This window comes from Octopus bimaculoides, chromosome 9 (assembly GCF_046866305.1).
Source record: "Octopus bimaculoides isolate indiv1 chromosome 9, ASM4686630v1, whole genome shotgun sequence".
NCBI classification, from domain to species: Eukaryota; Metazoa; Mollusca; class Cephalopoda; order Octopoda; family Octopodidae; genus Octopus; species Octopus bimaculoides.
In genome coordinates, this window is record NC_142936.1 from 16,808,556 (window position 1) to 16,833,994 (window position 25,439).

Genomic DNA, 25,439 nt, shown 5'->3' on the forward strand with positions numbered 1-25,439 from the left:
GTACAGTACAGTACTGTTTCTACTTCGCGGATTTTTTACCGATCGCGGGAGGTTTTGGCACGTAACACCTGCGATAGTCGAGAGATTACTGTATTAGTTGTACAAAACTTCTCATAGTTTGTTGTTGTTGTTGTCGTTGTTGTTGTTCGAGTGAACAGGTCTATGATCTAAGTTATTTTCATCCTACTAGAAATAGCAGCTAAATCTTTAATCACGCTTTGCTGACTTTGAAGATGACACATTGGATTATGTAGTTCTGGGTAACCTAGTACAAAGGAAAAGATAACCAGATCGCAATTGTAATATCTCTGCGTCTCTTGTCCAAGGAGAGGGTTGTCCGAGGGATTTTGTCTTAGGGGGGTTTTGTCCGGATCCCATAAATTAATTGAGACTTTTTTCCTGTGATTTATTAATAAACAAGAGACACAGTACAAACGGTATCTCTTTCCGAAGGTACATGCGCGGGTTCTAACGAAGGTAATGCGGACGTGGACATAATATTTTTTTATTAACTGATGTAGGGCGTTCAAACTGCACGTCAATGAAGTATCTCATCTCTTATGCAAAAGTACTAGTGAACACAGTCGCCATCGCAAGCCATCGTTACATCCTGTCTTTAAAAAATTCATGTATGTATTGTTGTACCCACTTCTTACCGGTGTCTTTCACCTCGTCGCTGTGTCATCAAATCCTTATCCCCAAAGATTGTTCGCTATTAAATCGAACAGATGAAAGTTGGGTGATACCATAGCAGGGTTTCACAAGGAATGGAGACCCACTGACCAGCCTAATTCGCTGATTGCCTGATTTGTTGTCAAAGATAGATATGCGTTATTGCATATTGTCATAGTGAATATAAATCGTTTTGAGGTTTTTGCTTGACTTCTTCTTCCCAATGTCTTCTCTTCGTTTTGTGAATGCCTCAATGTACCGTTCGTTGTTCACGGTACAACCACGTTGAGGTCGTCTCTTACTACGTGGTTTGTCTTCAATGCTGGCTTCCCCTTTTTCAAAGCTTCATCTATGTGCACTCATTGTTCTAGTGAATGGCGTGATTTCCCTGAACAATCTGTAGTCTTCTAAGGATGTCGAACAGCCTGCTCCCTCCTTCGTCAAGAACTCTATGGCAGCGCGTTGTTTCGTTTTGGAACCCATTATTTACCTACAATGAAAATTAAGAAGAGTTATAATAGAGAAAGAGTGCAATTTGAACGACATATATCAGTTAATTAAAGAGTTATGCCCACTTTTGCATTACTTTGGTAGAGTAACTTTTCCTCTATACAAAAGTACTAATTAACAGCCGCCATCACAATTGATGCACTTGCACCATCATTCAACTCAAACTCTCGTGTATTTGTATGTGTGTGCACGCAGGTATGCATGCGCATGTGTATGTACTTGTATGTCTTTATGTATTTGTATACATACATGCATGCATACATACATACATACATACATATATACATACATACATACATACATGCATACATGTGTGTGTGTATGTGCTTTATTTGTGGGTTAACAAGGATACTGTTGGTTTCATGTGGTGAGAAATATTTATTTGTTTATTATTTATATTATTTACATTTGACGGATATTTGTCCTCATCTTGTTTGTTGTTAACAACGTTTCGGCTGATATACCCTCCAGCCTTCATCAGGTGTCTTGGGGAAATTTCGAACGTGGGTTCTCATTCCTAAGGTATTTTTCGATGTTATTATTATTATTATTATTATTATTATTATTATTATTATTATTATTATTATTATTATTATTATTCGGGTCACTGCCTGGAATCGAACTCGAAATCATGGGGTTAGTAGCCCGCGCTCTTAACCACTACGCTTATATTTCAAAATCTCGTGCGATCTCGTGTGACTCCGTTCGTTTCCATCCAAGATGGAGACGAGCACCAATGTCCCATGTGGAAAGCTTGAAAAATGTTGAGAATTCTCTGGACAATAAACCAATGGTAGCCTAGAAACTGAGGCCACGCTGGGGCACGCCTTTGTATTTGAATATATATATACTCTTTTACTCTTTTACTTGTTTCAGTCATTTGACTGTGGCCATGCTGGAGCACCGCCTTTAGTCGAGCAAATCAACCCCAGGATTTATTCTTTGGATGCCTAGTACTTATTCTATCGGTCTCTCTTGCCGAACCGCTAAGTTACGGGGACATAAACACACCAGCATCGGTTGTCAAGCAATGGTGGGGGGACAAACACAGACACACAAACACACATACAAATATATATATACATATATACGACGGGCTTCTTTCAATTTCCGTCTACCAAATCCACTCACAAGGCTTTGGTCGGCCCGAGGCTATAGTAGAAGACACTTGCCCAAAGTGCCACGCAGTGGGACTGAACCCGGAACCATGTGGTTGGTAAGCAAGCTACTTACCACACAGCCACTCCTGCGCCTATGTATATATATATATAAATATATGTATTGGTAAGGAGAGAAGGGTGGCTGTGTGCAGTAGGGGAGAGGCAGCTGAAAAAGCTTCTTGTTGGCTTTGGAGTAAGAGAGAGGATTTAAGCTAGAAGCCAAGAGGAGATGAGGAGTAGTGATTTGCCACCCCTGCTGATCCACCAACGGGAGGATGTTACGGTTCGGGGTCGAAACACTTGATGAACGTTGGATACCGTCTGATGACATCAGTTCCTCCTGGGCAAGACTCCATTCACTTTGGTGAATGGGAAAAACACCTCCTTATAGGTGTTATTAACATGTATATATATATATATATATATATATATATATATATATATATATATATTATCGGTATCAATTACCTATTCTATCCCTGGGCATGGGTATGCAGGCACACTATGCTCATAGGGTACAGATTGAATGTGCTATGAAGATGACGAATATTATTTTCGGAATTTCTTTCGTAAGCACCGACTAACATTGGAAGCGGAAACGGCCGTAAGAAATGTTATGTCATGTTTTGTATTAAAGAATAATCAACCGATGTTTGTCAATTTGTTTGTTGATCAAAAGTTTTTTGTCCATTTTCTGATTATATATATATATATACATATATATATATATATATATATATATATATATATATATATATATATATATATATATATATATATATATATATATATATATATATATATATATATATAAACGTAACACACTCATATACAAGAAAACCATCGCGTCAGTTAGTTGTTCTTGCTGTTTAACCTTGGATGAGGTCCATTTTTGCTAATATCTGTTGAATAACTTTCCAGACGTAGCCATTCTACCTCTAATTCAGGCATTCTACTTAGGGCTACGTTAAGGTATCTATTTTGCCGAATTCAACTTTGCCTTTCGTACTTTCGAGGTCAATAGATGAAGTCAGTAAATAAAGTACCAGTCAAGTACTTGAGGGTAGATTTCTCTCTCATTATTTTTATTTATATATGTGTGTGTGTTAGAGAGAGAGAAAGAGAAATATTTGCTTATATATATATATGCATATATAATAGTGTGTGTGTGTGTGTGTGTGTGTGTGTGTTAAGTATACGTATATGATTTTATCTTTAACATTCCTAGGAATACACAGACGTGCATGTATGAAGCTCTCTTTTCCTATTTCTGTCTCATTTTTTGCTCTCCGCTCTCTTAATTTTTCTCCCACCACCACCCCTCTCTCTCTCTCTCTCTCCCTCTCTCATTCGTATCTGCGTGCGTTTGCGCATTTCTCTGTGTCTATTTGTGTAATTTATGCGTGCGTGCGTGCGCAGACGCGCCCGCAAGCATGGATGTTTAGCATATTAATTTCAGGTTAAATGAAAGGATATAAAGGCTGCATCTCTGAGTCATATTGTTTTGTTTCTTTGTTTTCCTTTATGTTTTAGTGGGTTTTTAAAAAAAAAAAAACTAATCTAAGAGAGAGCGGTGGAATTTTGTAGTTTTACTTAATAACATGTTCTGGAATTTTCTATATCAATAGCAACCCACGATCACATCTATTACCTTTATCTCTCAAATGGAATTTTTCACAATTCTTTCTTTAGCTCAACACGAGGGAGGAAAGGGTATTAAAAACGCCGTATTTCTTGTGCAGCAATGTTTCATACATGAAACATAAAGAATTAAATATGATTTAGTACAGATTATATTTTAATATACATTTTATACATATACACATACATACATACATACATACATACATATATATATATATATATATATATATATATATATATATATATATATATATATTAGGGATAAAATCCAAAATTACAGGTACATGAACCTTGGTTCTTTTCCCTAAAACTATATATATATATATATATATATATATATATATATGTATGTATGTATGTATGTATGTATGTATGTATGTATGCATGTATGTAAGTATGTATATATATATATATGTATATGTATGTATGTATGTACGTACGTACGTATGTATGTATGTATGCATATGGCTGCGTAACTTGAACTCTATGTTGTCGCAATAACCAAAAATTAGAACGCTTTCACCAGCAAAAGCTTCGTTCAATCTTGAACATCAAGTAGAAACAGGATGTGACCAACAACAAAGTCCTGGAAAAAGCCAACAACCAAAGCATGGAATCGCTGATCATGAAGCACCATTCGTGTAGTCAGGAAAGAATGCAAGAATGGAAGAGTCAAGGCTCTCACGTCAAGGCTCTCACGTCAAGGCTCTCACGTCAAGGCTCTCACGTCAAGGCTCTCACGTCAAGGCTCTCACGTCAAGTCTTATTCAGAGAACTGACTTCAAGGAAAAGACTACGGGGTTGCCCTCTTCGATGATACAAGGACCAGCTCAAAATAACACTGAAAGCCACTGGACTTGAGCCTGAATCGTTTGAAACACAAGCACGAGACCGTATCAACTGATAGTAAAGTAGCACCAAAACAAAAAATTATTTTGGCTACTGGTTTTAGGGAAGAGGTTTTGTATAATGTTTAAAATGAATAACATTAAAAAATGCTATCTTGGAAACCAGACATAGTTTTAATTGAGAAAGAAAGCAAACGATACTGGATCGTAGATATAGCATGCCCAGCTGACAACAAGGTATGCGATTAGGAAGAAAGAAAAGTCGATAGATATAACAGATTAGCTTGGGAAGTTAAGCAGTTGTGGTCGCTGAAAAAGGTATTAGTAGTACCAATAATTGTCGGAGCCCTGTTAACAGTGAGTAAAAATCTTGAGAAGTACATGGAACAAATAGGGACTGCAATAAGAGTGGGGCAGTTACAGAAAACAGCACTGCTTGGAACCGCTCGAATACTCCGGATGGTCCTCGAAAAATATAGGGTGTTATCTTAGTTAACTGGTAGTGAACAGCTGACATCGTAGTACATCTCCAGCGTTAGATGCTGTGCAAAGACAATAGAATAATAATAATAATAATAATAATAATAATAATAATAATAATAATAATAATAATAATAATAATAATAATAATAATAATAATAATAACAATATCGCTATGAAAACAAAAACAACATCCATTCATGATTTTTTTTTTTTTAATACATATTTTACCTGTGAATTTGCGTGTGTAAACTGGGAATGCATACAACGAGTTTCTCTGCCCTAGGTGTACGGAAAACACTCGGCGGGAAATGGAAGAAAATTTGAAGAAAGAAGAAAAAAAAAACAACATAATAATAATAATAATAATAATAATAATAATAATTATACCAGACATTGGAAACCGGACATTGTTGTGGTGAATTAAAAAGAAAGAACATGTATGATAATCGACGTAACATGCCCCTGTGACAACAGGATCAGTGTGAAAGAAGAAGAAAAATATAAACAGCTATGACGATTTGAAGTGGCAAATACGAAGGTTGTGGTAAATGAAGAGATCAGACGTGATACCAATAGTAATTGGTGCACTTGGAAGTATCAGCATTCAACTACCAACATGGCTGAAAAAGACTGGTGCAAGTGTGAAGGTAGAACACCTACAAAAATCAGCATTGCTTGTAACTGCAAGAATTCTTCGCAAGTTTCTTGAAGCGTGACCAGTAAACAAGTGTCACCTTAATCTGCTGGCTGTGGACCCCTGACACTTTTCATCATATCCAGCAAAATAAGCTGCGAGATTTAATACAATAATAATAATAATAATCTTTTCTACTCTAAGTGCGAAGCTCGAAATTTTGGGGGAGGGGGCCAGTCGATTAGATCGACTCCAGTACACAACTGGTACTTAATTTATCGACCCCGAAAGGATGAAAGGCAAAGTCGACTTCGGCGGAATTTGAACTCAGAATGTAGCGGGAGACGAAATACGGCTAAACATTTCGCCCGGCGTGCTAACGTTTCTACCAGAATAATAATCCTTTCTACTAAAAGCACAATTTGGGGAAGGTGATGGTCGATTACATCGACCCCAGTACTCAACTGGTACTGGATTTATCGGTTCCCTACAGGATGAAAGGTAAAGTCGGCCTCAGGCGAAATGCCACTAAGCATTTCATCCAGCTTGCTAACAATTCTGCCAGGTCGCCGCCCTGATGATGATGATAATAATAATAATAATAATAATAATAATAATAATAATAAAACAACAACAACAACAACAACAACAACAACAACAACATCAACAACAACAACAACAATAATAATAATAATAATAATAATAATAATAATAATAATAATAACAACAACAATAACAAGAACAATAACAAGAACAACAACAAGAACAACAACAACAACAACAACAACAACAATAATAATAATAATAATAATAATAATAATAATAATAATAATAATAATAATAATAATAATAAACTATCCTAAGTTGGTCTAATTTGGTTATATTTTTATATTTCAAAGTGTCAGCATAAAGCATAGTATGTTTCTATTTTACTCCATCCTAAATTCAGAAGTTCACTTTGAGTTTTATGTAAGCTCTCTAAATTAATTTTAATACGTTATGTTGAAGAGCAGTAATTGCTTTTTTTTTTCTTTTCATTTCTGGTTCTTGTACGGATTGTTTAAATTTTTTTGTTTTACTCTTTTGTCAGTTTAAATATATGCTATTGAAAGGCCGTTTTATATTTTTAAGAAGATATATAAATTTTATTAAGATTTTTATTAAGATTCAACTGATATTAATTCTTAAAGGATGAATAAACGATAGCTTGCATTTACACAAGTCTATGTATTATTCAACACTTGCTCTTTTATATATATATATACATATATATACACATACACAATAGTTCATATCAATTCACATTTTCTTCATTCTTTCATGTGTCGAAACTTAAGAATTGTGGTGGGTGTGTACAGATAATCATTTATCCAAATAAACATTCTTAAATTTATATTCATCACACATTTTCACATCTTCGCATACCCACGTAGTCGACTTCTCATAAAAAAAAGAACTATAGATATATAGGTACATCGTACCATAAGCATATACAGGTACATCAAATATCATACAACGTAAATTCTTGGTTTATGAAAATTATCCCCGCCTATTGAGGATGTGTCTAAATTACTAAATGACATTTGAGAATAGTTCCATTTGAAAAAACGAGATGATCTCAAGAATCAAGGATTTTCCAAAGTTGACACGGTGTTAAAGAAAAAGATAGGCTAAGAGGACGCGTGTTTCTGCCTAAGTAGTCGTCATGAGCATAGCAATTCTCCTATCTTATCTCCAGCGGCCAAGGAACATAAACAGATACAAAAAGTAGAGCACATTTATAGTCAGGGTTTTCAATTTTACGTTGTTCATATACATACAACTATTGAATTACAAATAAAATGTAAAGCCTCGACTTTTTTCTATCCAAAACTGTAACTCAATATTTACATGTTATTATTTGTAGCTTTATCTACTTCGTGTTCAACAGATAAAAAAGAATTAAGCATAATTATGTTTTATTTTTTATTTTTTTATTTATCATTTAACATAGTTTTTGCGGAGGCGTGTGGCTTTGTGCTTAGAGTGTTAGACTCATGATCGTAAGATTAAGGTTTCGATTCCTAGACCGGGCGACACGTTATGTTCTTGTGCAAAACACATTATTTCACGTAGCTCCAATCCAGTCAGCTTGCAGAAATGAGTAATCCGGCGATGGACCTTCATCCCGTCCAGCTGGGGGTGGGGTGGAGTGGGGTGGGATGGTATATGCGCCACGGAAACTGGCGAAACTTGGAAAGGATCTTTATCCTTTTTCCTTAAGATAGTTTTAACAATGAAACGAAATTCTCCATAATATTTCTGATTTTGAAAAGACCCACAGCATTCCAGCATTAGTTGCAGTTGATGAAGTAAATGGCTTTGATTCACATACGCGCGCGCGCATATTCATACATACTTACATATATACTTATATGTCGTATAAGCTTATACGCTTGCATATATACTTACATGTAGTATATATACAAATATACATATATATACGGATATATAGAATAGGTATAAATAATAGGATTTATATATTTATTTGTACGTTATAGACTTACAGCTGTTTCAGTTACGTATTTCGGGTGAGTTCTTGTTAAATTTAATTAATCGATCGATTGATCAATTGAAAATATAGTGAACGACCGTCACAATGCTATCTTCGTCATAATCCGACAAGTCAACTGCCAAAAGAAGAGATGTAATGTATATGTATGTATATGTGTGTATGTGTATATGTATATATTATATATATATATATATATATATATATATATATATATATATATATGTATATATGTACATGTATATGTATTTATGTATGTATGTATTTGTGTGTGTGTATATACACATCATATATATATATATATATATATATATATATATATATATATATATGTATATGTATTTATGTATGTATGTATTTGTGTGTGTATATATACACATCATATATATATATATATATATATACATATATATATATATATATATATATATATATATATATATATATATATATATAGACACACACACACACACGGACAGATAGGCAGTCAGGCAGACAGACAAGGACAGACTCGCCGACAAAGAGATCGGTAGGTAGGTAGTTAGGTAGGTAGGTAGGTAGGTAGGTAGGTAGGTATGAGTTTATACGTCCGTCCGATTTTTTTCCCAAAAGGGGATGATAAGTCGATAAAGAAACATTCTTTACTAACTTTATCTTTAATAACAATCTCTGGGGAGTCAGCTTCTATAGACACGTATATCTCCAGAGTATTTTGATTTGATTTTCTCAGCAATAACTCATATTGTTGTTGTTGTTGTTGTTGTTCCTGTCGTTTAGCCCCAGGTCCACTCTGATCATATCATGCAAAACAATGATCAAAGTTGTTCCATCGGTAAACGATACCATCTTTTCAGATATAATTTATCTCAGATAACATTATTCAGTATCTCCTTTTTATTCTTGAACTATAGGGCATGATCAAATATAAATCTGGATGCTATTTCTTGCATCAGATTGATAGACAACATTGAAGGTTTCTCGTTGGATTGACTGACACTTATTTTACCAATCTAGGGTAGATAAAATGCAAAGTCGATATCAACGGAATGTAAATAGAAGAATACAAATAGAAGAAACTAAATAATTCAAAGTATTTCGTTGGAGTACGCTGTCGAGTTTGCAGTCCGCTGTCATAACAAAGAAACCAGATTTGAAGTCCACGTTGTTGGCACTCTCTCGCTTACGACGTCGAGGGTTCCCGTTGATCCGATCAACGGAACAGCCTGCTCGTGAAATTAACGTGCAAGTGGCTGAGCACTCCACAGACACGTGTACCCTTAACATAGTTCTCGGGGATATTCAGTGTGACACAGTGTGACAAGGCTGACCCTTTGAATTGTAGGCACAACAGGAACAGGAAGTAAGAGTGCGAGAAAGTTGTGGTGAAAGAGTACAGCAGGGTTCGCCACCATCCCCTGTCGGAGCCTCGTGGAGCTTTAGGTGTTTTCGCTCAATAAACACTCACAACGCCCGGTCTGGGAATCGAACCCGCGATCCTATGACCGCGAGTCCGCTGCCCTAACCACTGGGCCATTGCACCTCCACCAAGTCCACGAAATAGTACACTATATGCATGACGTAGTACACTATATCCATGACGTAGTTCACTGTTTTGATAATTTATGACATCATAATATATGACGCCATATCCTTGCACTCGTTAATGACCTTATCCGAAATTCTTCCCTCGCTTTATTGACAGGAAAAATAGTAAAATAGAAAAGTGTTGATTTTTTATCAGAGGGAAGGATGGTTGACCATTACCTGCGATGAATACTACTGTAATTTGGGTACAATAACAACAAATAGAATTTTAAAACATTCGATGTCTGCACCGACGGATCTGAGCGATGTTCAACGATAGATTTCTTCTTTTGGTCTCGGACGGATTTGAATTTAGTATGTATAGGGATGTAACTAAATGCCACAAGGAGATCTAGCCTGGTATTCTACTGCTTCTGCCATTCCATCGACCTGAGCCTTTGCTTCATCTTTATATTGTCTTTCACAATAGACGTAGGAGTGGCTGTGTGGTAAGTAGCTTGCTTACCAGCCACATGGTTCCGGGTTCAGTCCCACTGCGTGGCACCTTGGGCAAGTGTCTTCTACTATAGCCTCGGGCCGACCAAAGCCTTGTGAGTGGATTTGGTAGGCGGAAACTCAAAGAAACCCGTCGTATATATGTATATATATGTATATATATGTGTATGTATGTATGTGTGTCTGTGTTTGTCCACCCAACATCGCTTGACAACCGATGCTGGTGTGTTTACGTCCCCGTAACTTAGCGGTTCGGCTAAAGAGACCGATAGAATAAGTACTAGGGTTACAAAGAATAAGTCCTGGGGTCGATTTGCTCGACTAAAAGGCGGTGCTCCAGCATGGCCACAGTCAAATGACTGAAACAAGTAAAAGAGTAAAAGAGTATAAAAGAGTAATAGTTTATAACTGTGTGACATCGCCACCACCACCCTCTCTCTCTCTCTCTCTCTCTCTCTCTCTCTCCTCTCTCTCTCTCTCTCTCTCTCTCTCTCTCTCTCTCTCTTTAACAATCCTATTTTATCTCATGTAATGGTCCAAATTTTCATTTTATTATATGTATCTTGAAACAATGTAGGAGCCTTCAACGAAGTTACCCGAACTGTTAAAAATAGTAGCTAAACGCCTCTCAAACCACCATACCTTGCTGTTTTATTGTTTTTGTTACTTTTAAATGAAAAATTAGATTATGTAGTCCTATATACTCTCTGGAACAATGGTGTAGCTAGGGTGTGTACCACATGGGGCAGACCTGAATTTTCCCTCTATCTCGGCCCCCAAACCATACAGTTTTATACAGTAGACCCTCAAATTGCCACCCCCACAGCTAACCTTAACTCTAATTATCTTGCTCCCATCTCCAGCTACGCTACTGCTCTGGAGGAGAAATCATTAACCATGCTACCATCCAAGTGGCACAGTTAATAGGGAAACGGGGGGGGTGCCCCCCACCAGCACATTTTTCAAAACTGGCGTCTTTTCAATAATTTTTTTAACGCTTTAGTTACCTACATCAGAAGTTGTAAGTTTCAGACATAGTGTCATTGTTACTGAAACATGAAATAAATAAATGCAGAACGCAATTATGTATCTTATAACTAATGAAATATTTCGCGTAATATAAGACAAGTGAGACAAAAATCGTTTGGTATGTAACACGGCGCCTTTTTGTTTTTTTATGTGTTCACTTACTCTAACTTTAGAACCTGGTAACGCATCTGCAACGAACACTACGGTTAAGTACAGCATATGCCCCAAAACTACCTTTATTCTATCACCATTCCACAACATCCACAGTTCTGCCACTAAGCCATACCATATTCAGCCCTTAACCAGTACTACCATGTCTACTATTACCGAAATGCAACCAGTACCACTACTTAGCCATTGCCCTCATCACCATACCACCGCGGTTATACTACAATTTCATCAGATTCACAAATACATCACAAACACTATCAATACTAACACCTTTACTTTACAATTCCTCCAGATCCAACATCCCCTCCACCACCACCACAAGCACCATTACACCACCACCACCACTTTTACTGTCCCACAATGCCGACACAGCTTTCCATCATCCCATTCTGATTCTTTTATGTATCTTCAGGAATCTAAGTGAAAAAGTTCGCTGTGTATGCCAATGTTAGTCGCCAGCTGTTCCACAAACTATTCACCATCCCCGCCGCAACCGTCTACCATACTCTCTGAAACTCATTTATTTATGATTCAAGAGATTTTTTCTCTTTTCGTTTTTTTTTTACCTTCGTAGAGGGAAGTCTTTGCGTACTTGCTTTCCGCCCTTTTAAGCAGAAGGGAGCTAAATGTTTAAGGGCGCTTCCTTTAACATTCGTGTTATATATATATTTTTTTCAGTTGCAAACTACTTTTCTCTTCTCTCTCTCTCCCTCCCTCTCTCTCTCTACCTCCCTCTCTCTCTCTCCCTCCCTCTCTCTCTCTACCTCCCTCTCTCTCTCTATCTATCTATCTATCTATTTATCTATCTCTATCTATCAATCTATCTGTCTGTTTGTCTCTGTCTCTCTTCCTCGCTCTTTCACACACACACACACACACACACACACACACACACACACACACACACACACACACACATACACACACACACACATGGAGAGAGATAGATAAAGAAACTGAAGAGAGAGAGAGAGCGCCGGAGATATTGTTTATATCTATCAAGAGAAAAAGTCCTCAATAGATGGTATGGCGTGTGATTATAATTATTCTGTTGTTGTCTTTTGTCGTTACATACTGACCTTATGAACATGGACGCCTGATTAATCGAACATTCGTGAAACAACGGCAGAAGACACCAGGCAAGTGTGTGTGTGTGTGTGTGTGTGTGTGTGTGTGTGTGTGTGTGTGTGTGTGTGTGTGTGTGTGTGTGTGTAAAGGATAGTATTTCTAGCCTCGCTGTAAATTCTGGGAGTATAATAAATAGCCCCTACAGGCAACATGGCATCTAACATTTTATTTCGTCACCCTGTTTAACATCACCACCCCACCACCACTACCACCCACCACCACTACCACCCACCACCTGGCCCTTGAGTACCTTCTGTAGAGTTAGACTCCACACTCCACTCTGTTTCAGGTATTCAGGCCAAGCCTCCTCTCTTGCTGATAACTTGGTATTTTGATACACCGTTTCCTTCTGCAGCTACCCATGAGACCTGATTCCTTTTTCCCTTTCCCTTAGAGTCTCAGAGGCTTTACAAAAAAAAAAAAGAGATCATAGATTCTGCTCTTCCTTATCTGACTAAGCCATAAAAAAAATATTTTTTGTTTTTCCTTTTTAACGGATTTCCACCTACTTAAGTGTCTTCCCGGTTAGAATCAAGCATGCACTGGCAGTGAGACCTTTTAAGTGGAAGTCAGTATTTCGATCTTAGTCGTAGGCTTGGTAATAGTTCCTCTTCTTCTCTGTGGAGCATCGAATGACGAGAGATCTTCCTCTTGTCTAATTGCAAGCCCTGTCATGAACCTACTCCCAAGCCGAACCTTTGCTAGGTTCTTGACAGGTCTCCCTCGCCTTCTGCGCCACGCCACCTCTTTGCCTTTCACAGAAGAGAAGCTTTCACTGTTCTCTTCGTGAACATGCGTAACATGGCTTAGTGGTTAGGGTATTCGGTTCACAATCGTAAGGTTGTGAGTTCGATTACGGCAAATTTCGCCTAATATTTCAACAGCACTTTTCTCACAGAAAAACAATAGTGACAGCAGCTACAATGAACACATGGCTTCGCTAAGCCGATTTATGTCTTTACCGCTTAACCCTTTTGACCTCTTCTATATCACCGAAACTTGAATCGAAATAACAGACCCCTAAAGAATATCTATTGTTCTCTGCAATATACCTATTTTTCTAACTAGTTTTGTATAGTTATAAATACAAGAACTCCGTAAGCCAATAAGTCTGGCTGATCGGCAGAACGAAATGCCGTCTCTGAACGAAAAGGTGCAGAGGGACAACTATGGTAACTCACCAACGAAGCAGTTGTTTCGTCTCACTACTTTCACTTTCACTAGCTCACTTTCTTTTCTCTGCAACATCACTTTATCTATCTTTGTCCCTGCTGCTACAATGACGAGAGCACAAACACAAACTATACAAGGAAAATCTATGATACCTCTCTTTACCTCGTGTGCTTTACGAATTGTATTACACCAGCACCTTGTAGGTTGGTTATATACAAAGTAACAGCTAATAAATGTTTGTTTACATCTTCGATCACTCTTCTTCTTTCATCTTGCACATCTGCAACATCAAGCCGTTACAAATGGTACAAATTGTAACACCTGTTACAAATGGTAACCTCCGACTTCAACACATATCCTAAAACGTACCATTACATAAGTACTGAAATCGATTTGATTTCAAGCGGTTCCCTAACATGGCCGCCATCTAATGACTGAAACAAGGAGAAGATCAAACAATGAACAAACATTTGTGACCTTGTGCCTATGTTCAAAATTATGTCTCCACCTTTCTACGTCCCAAATTTGAATTTCACCGAAGAAAACAGCCTTGATTTTCATACCTTCGTGCTTGAATCAAAGCAGTATTTTTTGGATTTAGTTGGGTTCAGTCGGCTGTGAACTTTTTGTTCCTTCCGTAGGAATTTAGTCTATCCATCCGTATGGCACAGCATGGAGTTTGGGGCATTGCCAGACAGATAGATGACGGCTGATATGATAGAGACCGAGATGTAAATTCTTTCTCTTTTCTTTTTCATTAGACTATGATAATGATAACATACTAAATATAACAAACTATAACTAACACAAAACCTGATACCTAGAACAACTGTAGAAAGTATGTCTGTCTATGTATAGTACCAAGTGTCTTGTTAGTAAATCAAATAATTTATAACCGGTTTAAATCCCAGAATTCGCTCCCTTGATTTCTTTGATATAGATTGTCGTTAACTTATTCGCATTACGGGTGAAGTTTCAGTTGATTAAAAATTTTTTTTGGATCACTATATTAAGCAACAAATATTAGTGACGGAAGCAGTATTAATACCGAATAGCAATCTCTCGTGACGGATATCACAATATTCGGATTTCTAACAATACACCCACAAAGAGCAGAATAAAAAGATTACCACTATGTTAAGTATATTATTCTACAACTTAATTATATGCTCTTCATGCAGATGGCATCCCTAAGAAATTTCAAATGTCAGTTTTAAATAGCATGATCAGTAGCGAACACGTTTATCTATACGTCTCTGAAGAGTTCTAATAAACCAAACCACATCCGGTGACCAAAACACATTCGGAAACCAAAACACAAACGAGACCGCAGCACGTCACCTTACTTACCAAGGAGTAGACCTATACCCCACTACATATCACCCTTGAATTTAAATCTTTAAATTTTTATATCTCTCTCTCCTCTCTCTCTCTCTCTCTCTCTCTCTTCTCCTCTCTCTTCTCTCTCTTCTATCTCTCTCTTCTTCTCTCTCTCTCTCTCTCTCTCTCTCTCTCTCTCTCTCTCTCTCTCTCTATTCTTATTTTCTTGTGGGCGATAAAGAAATAAATGCTTGGCGCAATAGAATCTTGAGACATGGCTGTGCGGGTAAGAAGCTTGCTTCCCAACCAGGTGTTTTGGGTTCAGTTTCATTATGCGGCACTTTGAGCAAGTGTTTTCTGCTATAGCCCCGCGTTAACGAAAGACTAATGAATATGATTTAGCAGACAGAAACTAAAAGAAGCCTGTCGTACGTGTGTGGGTGTGTGTGTGTGTGTGTGTGTGTGTGTGTGTGCTTGAGTGTGTAACTGTATATGTGACTCTGTGTTGTGGTTGTACCCCATCACTGCTTGACAACCACTGTTGATTTGTTTACGCCCTTGTAACTCAGCATTTTGACAAACCCGATAGGGTAAGTACCAGACCTAAAAACAAGTCCTGGGTTCCATCTGTTCTACTAAATCCTTCAAGGTTATCGCAATTTCTTCCTATTGTAAGAGTAATTTTAATGGATTAAAAATTATTTACGGTCTACTGAATTAAGTATGTCAGCTCACACTTAATTAATAAGTTTATAATTTTATGATTCATTCAAAGCCTCGTTTTGGACTCTCATGTCTTGAAATTTCATAAATTAGAAAGAAAGGGAACTGTAACTATGCTGGAGTCCCAGCATAGTTACAGTCCCTGATTGATACCAGCAGAAGAAACAAAAGAGCCTTTTAGGCCAACTATTTATATAAGTTAAGTGAACTAAGAAAGCAATACAGTACGGTTTGTTATAATGCATATCACTCATTTCACATAGTAATTTGTTTTATTGGCGCAGGAGTGGCTGTGTGGTAAGTAGCTAGCTTACCAACCACATGGTTCTGGGTTCATTCCCACTGCGTGGCACCTTGGGCAAGTGTTTTCTACTATAGCCTCGGGCCGACCAAAGCCTTATGAGTGGATTTGGTAGACGGAAACTGAAAGAAGCCCGTCATATATATGTATATTTATATATGTATGTGTGTGTATATGTTTGTGTGTCTGTGTTTGTCCCCCCAACATCGCTTGACAACCGATGGTGGTGTGTTTACGTCCCCGTAACTTAGAGGTTCGGCAAAAGAGACCGATAGAATAAGTACTAGGCTTCCAAAAAGAATAAGTCCTGGGGTCGATTTGCTCGACTAAAGGCGGTGCTCCAGTATGGCCGCAGTCAAATGACTGAAACAAGTAAAAGAGTAAAAGAGAAAAAAGAGATAGATTACAGTTGATATTTAAGCATAAAATTCTCTATTCCTAGTTTGAAAAACATCAACGATAAAGTTTTCTTACTGTCGATAAATCTATTGCATAGCCATTGTACATTCTTTGTTAATTTTTTTTTAAACTTTTGTGAGAACAAAATTTCTAAACAGGTTTTCGTTTGAAAACCTACTGGTAGGCTGCGACTTTCCTTTTTTTAGAGTGAGAATGTGAAGGCGTATGGATTGGTGGTTAGGGTATTCGGTTCACGATCGTAAGTTCATGAGTTCGATATCCGGTTGCGAGTTGTGTCCTTGAGCAATTCACAATTTCTTGTTGCTCCAGTTCACTCAGCTTGCAAAAAGGGCTAGTTTCGTCACATTTTATATCACACTGAATCTCCTTGGGAACTGCGTTAAGTGCACGCATGTCTGTGGAGTACTCAGCCACTTGCACGTTAATTTAACGAGCAGACTGTTCCGTCGATCGGATCAACTGGAACCCTCGACGTTGTAACCGACACAGTGCCAATAAATGGAGTGAGAACTTCACCTAAATTTCAAAGCAACCTGGTGTAAAAAGCTAATAGTAATTTTGTTTCTCTTCCATTCTTCTTCTCTTGGCTCCTCATCTAATTGAACAAGTAGTGAACGAAAAATAAGTGGTTTGGAGTATATTAGAAGGAAATTAATTGATATAAACTTCAACAAACTGTACACTGTGGCGCTTTCTTAATTTACTTAACTTCAATAAACAGTTCGTCTGTAAGAGTTTCGTAAATATCATGCACGAAGCTCTCAGCTTCTGAGCTCCCTTTGTAACTTTTGAGCTGATTAGCACACAGATTTACACACACACACACACACACACACACAAACGCACGTACAAACACACACAGATGTATGTGTGTGTGTGTGTATGTATGTATATATACATCTATACATGCATTTATGTATGCAAGCATACATACATACATACATATATATATATATATATATATATATATATATATATATATATATATATATATATACGCATACATATATACATGCATATATACATATATACATACATATATACATACATGTATACATATATATATATATATTTATATATATATATATATATATATATATATATATATATATATATATATATATATATATATATATATATATATATATATAATAATCCAAGAGAGTTAGGGGTTGAGGATCCAACCCACTAAGGGATAATATCCGATATACTGCTGGGAGGGTACCCAATTATTGTTACACAAGTATTATACCAAGTGCAATAAGTGGGTATTACCTTCGAAACGCGGAGTAGTTAAAACAGGGTACAACTGATGAAGGGAATGTTCTCTATGTTGCATCGTTTCTCTGGTTGTTTGTTTTTTTCGTTGTTCAAAAAAGTTCGTTTTCTATGTTTTTGTTTTTTATGCTCTCGTTTCTCATTCCGTCCACGTTCTTTTTTTTATGTCCTGTACCCATATAGGCATGTATATATACATCTATATATAGGTATGTACATATAGGTATGCATATATGCATATATTTATATATTATTTATATTATATATATATATATATATTTATATATATATATATATATATATATATATATATATATATATATATATATATATATATATATATATATATATATATATATATATATATATACATGCATGCATACATACATACATACATACATACATACATACATACATACATACATACATACATACATACATACATACATATGTATATATTGTAGTGTATATATAAGATGCAAGATCATTATTTATTTCATATCTTTTTCTTCTTCAGAGAGAGTGTATCAGTATCCACGTTGGACAGGCTGGAGTCCAGATTGGTAACGCCTGCTGGGAACTCTATTGTCTGGAACACGGAATTCAACCGAATGGCCAGATGCCAGTCGATACGTTTATACCTGGAGGTGATGATTCCTTCAACACGTTTTTCCGTGAAACTGGTGCAGGAAAACACGTCCCTCGGGCTGTATTTGTAGATTTGGAACCAACAGTTGTCGGTAGGAGGATTTTTGCTTTTGTTTTCCTTTTTTTTTTTATTATTTTATTATTAATTTTATTTCTCTATTTATTTATTTTGTTAGTTGTTTCTTTTACGGTGTAATGTTTCTAATCAAATCGGTAGATATGTCAAACACGCACACATACAAGTATGTATGTATGTATGTATGTATGTATGTATGTATGTATGTATGTATGTATGTATGCATGTATGTAAGTATGTATGTATGTATGTATGTATGTGTGGAGGTGCAATGGCCCAGTGATTAGGGTAGCGGACTCGCAGTCATAGGATCGCGGTTTCGATTCCCGGACTGGGCGTTGTGAGTGTTTATTGAGCGAAAACACCTAAAGCTCCACAAGGCTCCGGCAGGGGATGGTGGTGAACCCTGCTGTACTCTTCCACCACAACTTTCTCTCACTCTTACTTCTTGTTTCTGCTATGCCTGTAATTCAAAGAGACCAGCCTTGTCACACTTTGTGTCCCGCTGAATATCCCCGAGAACTACGTTAAGGGTACACGTGTCTGTGGAGTGCTCAACCACTTGCACGTTAATTTCACGAGCAGGCTGTTCTGTTGATCGGATCAACTGGAACCCTCGACGTCGTCAGCGACGGAGTGCCAACAACCATGTATGTATGTATGTATGTATGTATGTATTCGGCACCTGAGGCACCTAGCGTTGCTCGGGTAACGAATATGCAAAGACAGAGGGATTTTTACATAATGCCAGCTTTCACGGCGTTCTTTTTCTATGAAATTATATTTTATATATTTTTAATTGTAATGCACACACATGTCTAAAGTTGAATTTTCCCCGTCTTCTATGATGAGTGAAGTTTTAGAGATCGTGTTTATCGATAATTTAAATTGCGTAACTTTAGAAAATATCATCTTATGACTCTTGTTGTGCTTAATACATTCTTTCTTCTGCTATTTTCACCCGGTGATTATGCCAAGGTTTCTGAGGATTTGGTGATAGACAGGCATTGATTAATGATAGCAGAGATTTATGAACGTTACTTTCAACATGATACCTATCATATTCATAATATGTAGTACACTGCGTAGGCTACCAAACACATGTCGTCATTATTAATGGAGCAGTTGGTGAGTGTGTGAACAGTATTGCTGTTTGGGAGTTAATTCTTAAATAGTCATTTTCTTAGGGAAGGTCTTGAGTGCACCAGTTCTATGTTCAGTCTCTCTTTCTCCACCCACCCCCTCTCTCTCTCTCTCTTTCTCAATATGCTTGAAATATGCTTGAAATGCTACAAAAATTAATTAAATCTATGAGAAGAGTCTACACCTTAAATTTAACATGTTTAACTTTACTTTCCCTGAGGAACTTGTAATATTTGGCCATACAATGCAATCTGTAGCTTGAATCTTATAGTATCATTTGTAACCTTAGATTAAAATTGCGAAGCAAATAACATTCATAATTTCTCTGAGTTTGGAAACTCTGCAACTAAATCGTTTATCTGGTGTACAGAAATCACTAAAATGTCTTTTTCTTCAACAAAAAATCCATTTGGGATTCTTGAACTTTCTAGAAGTAACTTAGTATAAATTTTGTTCCTTTTTTTTTTTTGTATTTTTGGTGTGTGGGTGAACTTTAGTAAAAATTTTTACAAAAATGTCTTTATTTATACGCATTCAACTTATCTTTTATACTTGTACCTTTACTTACATATATATTTCTTTTTTCAGATGAGGTCCGTACCGGTCAGTACAGACAACTGTTCCACCCTGAACAACTCATCACAGGAAAGGAAGATGCAGCCAATAACTACGCCAGAGGTCATTATACCATTGGCAAAGAAATTGTTGATTTGGTTATCGACCGAATTCGCAAGCTGGCTGACCAATGCACCGGACTTCAAGGTTTCCTCCTGTTTCACAGTTTCGGTGGTGGTACTGGTTCCGGATTCACATCTCTTCTTATGGAACGTCTCAGTGTTGACTATGGAAAGAAGTCTAAACTGGAATTCTCCATCTATCCTGCCCCTCAAGTTTCAACTGCTGTTGTAGAACCATACAATTCTATCCTGACCACCCATACCACTCTTGAGCACTCTGATTGTGCTTTCATGGTTGATAATGAAGCCATCTATGATATCTGCCGAAGAAATCTTGATATTGATCGTCCCAGCTACACTAACTTAAACCGTTTAATTGCTCAAGTTGTCAGTTCAATCACTGCCTCTTTGAGGTTCGATGGTGCTCTTAACGTTGATCTGACTGAGTTTCAGACCAACTTGGTACCTTATCCTAGGATCCATTTCCCATTGGCTACTTATGCACCAATCATTTCTGCTGAGAAAGCCTATCATGAACAACTGACTGTAGCTGAGATTACAAACGCATGTTTTGAACCATCAAACCAGATGGTTAAGTGTGACCCACGTCATGGGAAATACATGGCCTGCTGTATGTTGTATCGTGGTGATGTTGTACCAAAAGATGTCAATGCTGCCATTGCAACTATCAAGACAAAGAGGTCAATCCAGTTTGTTGACTGGTGTCCAACTGGCTTCAAGGTTGGTATCAATTACCAACCACCAACTGTTGTTCCAGGAGGTGACCTTGCAACAGTCCAACGTGCCGTGTGCATGTTGAGCAACACCACAGCAATTGCTGAAGCTTGGGCTCGTCTTGATCACAAGTTTGATCTGATGTATGCCAAGCGTGCTTTCGTTCACTGGTATGTGGGAGAAGGTATGGAAGAAGGTGAGTTTTCTGAAGCTCGTGAGGATTTGGCAGCTCTGGAGAAGGACTATGAAGAGGTTGGAATAGACTCTCCAGATGTTGAAGAAGAAGAACAAGAAGAATACTAAATAAACACCAGAAGCCATGCATCGTGCCGTCGAGGGGTTTTGTTAAACTTAAGTGGAAACAACAAAAACTATTTTTTAGACAAATATAACTTTTATGGAATTTCCATATCATCATAGAACTGTTATTGCGGAGCTGTTACTATTGAAATGTCATCATACTGCTATAAACTCAGAAATGTCTGCATGCGGCTCTGTCATAATAACGTCATCAAAGACTATCATTTTCCAATTGTCGTCACAGAGAATTCATCATTTCTTTGCCATTGTACTGTCACAACTGAGCTGTAGCAGTACAATGCTTTCATATCAAAGAGCTATCGTGTAAAAAGTGTCATAACATAGCTATCATGACGGCTCTGTTATCACAGAGTTGACATATGTAACAGCACTGTCATTACAGAACCGTCATACTAAGAAGCCTTATCACACGGCTGTCACTGTCATGACAGAGTTGTCATAACTAATAGCTGTCATGACAGAGCTGCCGTGCTAATAAGTGCCAACACATGACTATCATACCGCCACTGTCGTGACAGGGTTGTCATAACTAACAACACTGTCATCACAACTGACGTTAGAATTCTAATTTCAGAAATGTCAGCATGAAGCTGTTACCATAATGATTCCATGGCTCAGCAATCACTGAAAAGCTGATATTACAAAGCTGTCATAACAAAACTGCTATCACAGGGATGTTATAACAGAAGTGTTATGTCACTGCTGTCTTCACGAAGCTCTCATTATAGAGCAACTATTACAATGGTGACATGACAGAGTTGTGTGAGGAGTATGTATGCCATAAAATGTTCAGGCTCGTATCCATATCGACTTTCAGAAAGGCAGCCCTTTGAGCCGTGAAGGCAATAATCTTCATAATCTCGTTCGAAATCGAAGCCCATATCTATAAACATAGCTACTACTACTACTACTACTACTACTACTACTACTACTACTACTACTACTACTACTACTACTACTACTGTTGGGGACAAGAGAGTCAATACTAAACAACGATCTTTCCGAGTTCGGGCATTGAAAACTAAAGGAAAGAATTCAAAGAATCTCTATATTTGGAAAATAACATTGTTTTGAAAATGAATGTTATAATTAGCAATATTCAAAAAAGAAAGGGAAATGTTCGTAAATAGAAATCTATTAGACCAGTTATCATGTTAAAAGTTGATAGAAGATTTTGATATGTTCTATAACAGTTTTTTATCATGTGTCTGCTCGATCAGAAGTGGTTTGGGGTTAAAAAAAATAATAACAGCAAACTCCTCGAGAGAACCTCTAGCAGCCAAATTTTCCTCAAATCCCACTACATTGTATTAGGAAACGAAAGGACCATTAGATAATCAGGGTGCTGTTTGTCATAACTATACTTGATCGAGGTTTACTTAGAGCTAAGCAACAACAAAATACGCGTGACTATCTGAGTGGTCGTTTGATCTGTTGGAAATGGTCACCAAGACCTTCCTCATACCGCATCCTACCGACTTAAAAAAGGGAGGACAAGTCTGAAAACTACTATGAGATGCATGGTGCCTTAAGATTTAAAACTTCTTCATGTTCTGTAAGTAGGGCAGGTTAGCTAATCTCACTGAGATTATCCTACCCTTGTGCTATTTATACCCATACAACACATTGTTATTGTTTCGTTCCATGTTAACCTTAATCGAGAAAATATAATTATGAGCATCTCAGCCATGATTTTTTTACAGATAACATGGACGTAAACTATATTATACAATGAGACCACTTTTTAAGTCGGTTGAGTGTGACCCGAGGAGGATTTGGCTGCTATTCTTAATAGGTCTAGCGAACATGAAAAGACTTTTGGAAGCCAGTGAAAATGTCGTGAACTTTACAGAAGTGTAGCAGCTCAACAGCTGCGAACTGTTCCTAGTTACAGCTAAGCGGAAATATTCTTTTCCCTTAGGAGAAACCACAATCAATCGATTAGTTAATTACTTAATTTGTTAACTAGTTGACAAGTAATAATAAAAGAATCAAAATATTAGTGCTGTATGCGTTTTATTGATAAAATGGCGCTCCCAAGGTACTTATGTTTCAAGACACGATTGCACATCAGTAATATTGCTAAGCAAATACAAAGACGAGATAGGTAGAAATGATTAGTGAGATTTTTTTTTTTTCTTTTTTAATGTTTGGGTCTCGGTAAGAAAGGTCATTTGCTGCATGAAAAGCAAAGTGAATGCTAGCATACTGATTCAAACTCCATTAAATTAAAATTTTGGAGTTGCTTCCCCTGTTTCTTAGACTGAATTGTATCTTGGGTGTAATATTTCATGGTTTACTATATCATGTAAGGTAGTACCCTTTTGAGAGCTAGATGTGTTAAGCAATTCTACAGTGCAGTGCGGATGACTAGAATCCATTCAGCCATTCATGGCTCTCAAAATTCCTGCTTAAACTGAGATAAAGTTTTAGATTTCATAGTTTGGGGCCGCTACAGAATGTTGTTGTCTGTTTTTGTTTTGTTTCATTTTCTTGCTCGAAACATCGACTTAATCACTGCAATATATGATAAATAAAATAAACAGGAAAACTCTAATTAAACAATGCGTAATTAATTAATTTGTACGAGGTTATAAATACGGGAATGAGCTGTTGAGAGTGCTGCAAGTGTGGTAGCGTATTTGATTAAAGGCTCCCCCCGCCCTACCCCTCCTTCAAAGCAAACTTTTCACTTGATATAAAGCCAAGTCTCGCAAGGAACTCGCTCCTTGTTTTTTTTTTGTTTTTTTACCTCATGCTTTTCTTTCTCGTTATGTCATGTCCATGCTTATATCAAACATACAAATATGTTCAATAAATAATGATATTTTTGTCTGTATACATGAAAATTGTTTTTACAATAAAAAAAATTGGTTTTCTTTTTTTTTTGTTTTTTAACATTTTTTTTTAAAATAAATTCACATAAAATAAAGTGGGGGTAAACTACTATTAAATAATAGGAAAATTTCAGGAATTAAAATTTCCATTTGTGATATTGTGGAGAATATTGCACGCATCTAAACAATATAATCACAACAAACATCTTTTGAATAAAATTTGGTCTTTTTGTTTATTTGTATTCTGTTTTTGTTTTTTCTTGTTTTGTTTTGTTTTGTTTCCTCGTCAAGTTATTGTGATCTGTAAGGCAAATTCCAGTTTATTTATCCCCCCACCCCACCCCAAAAAGCAAAATACTAGAACACACTGTATGGATAATACCGTACTAAATTCTGGTGCCTCAACTTAAGTACCATATTCATCTGAATCTATATATATGCATATATATATATATATATATATATATATATATATATATATATAAACAAAAGTAAATGAGTATATGCATATATACGTACAGGTATGTGCATACCGACATCCACCTGTATGTATAGGTGCATATCTGGGTACAGGACATTGCAAACAAACGTAGACGAGAACACACGAGCCACATAGAGAACATTCTACTTCATCAGCTACCCACGTTTTAACACCGGCGTTTCGACGAGCTTCGGGCAGGACGCAACGTTAAAACGGCTCGTCCCATGGATCGCAGATTAAATCTGTATACGCAAATTAAATCTAGCCATGGAGGAATGTAGTGGCGGACAAAAAACAAGACAGGAAAACAAACAGAAAAGGCTTTACGGCCAGACGAGAAAAATTATGTGTGTATGAACGCGATGAGGCACGGAACCGAGAGAGACAAAGTGGTGGCGTGTGTTACTTGGCGAAAGCCAAGGAAGGAAAGGATTAT

At 36.9% G+C, this 25,439-nt stretch overlaps 1 protein-coding gene across 1 annotated transcript in view; it reads left to right on the forward strand.

The window, feature by feature from the left end:
• LOC106869657 (tubulin alpha-3 chain) overlaps nt 1-24,758 on the forward strand; it is a 31,868-nt gene extending 7,110 nt beyond the window's left edge. Inside the window, exons 2-3 of the mRNA XM_014915475.3 lie at nt 18,603-18,825; nt 20,541-24,758. Coding sequence (XP_014770961.1) covers nt 18,603-18,825; nt 20,541-21,667 — 1,350 coding nt within the window. The 3' untranslated portion in view covers nt 21,668-24,758. The remainder of the gene's footprint in view (nt 1-18,602; nt 18,826-20,540) is intronic.
• The last annotated feature ends 681 nt before the right edge of the window (nt 24,759-25,439 follow it).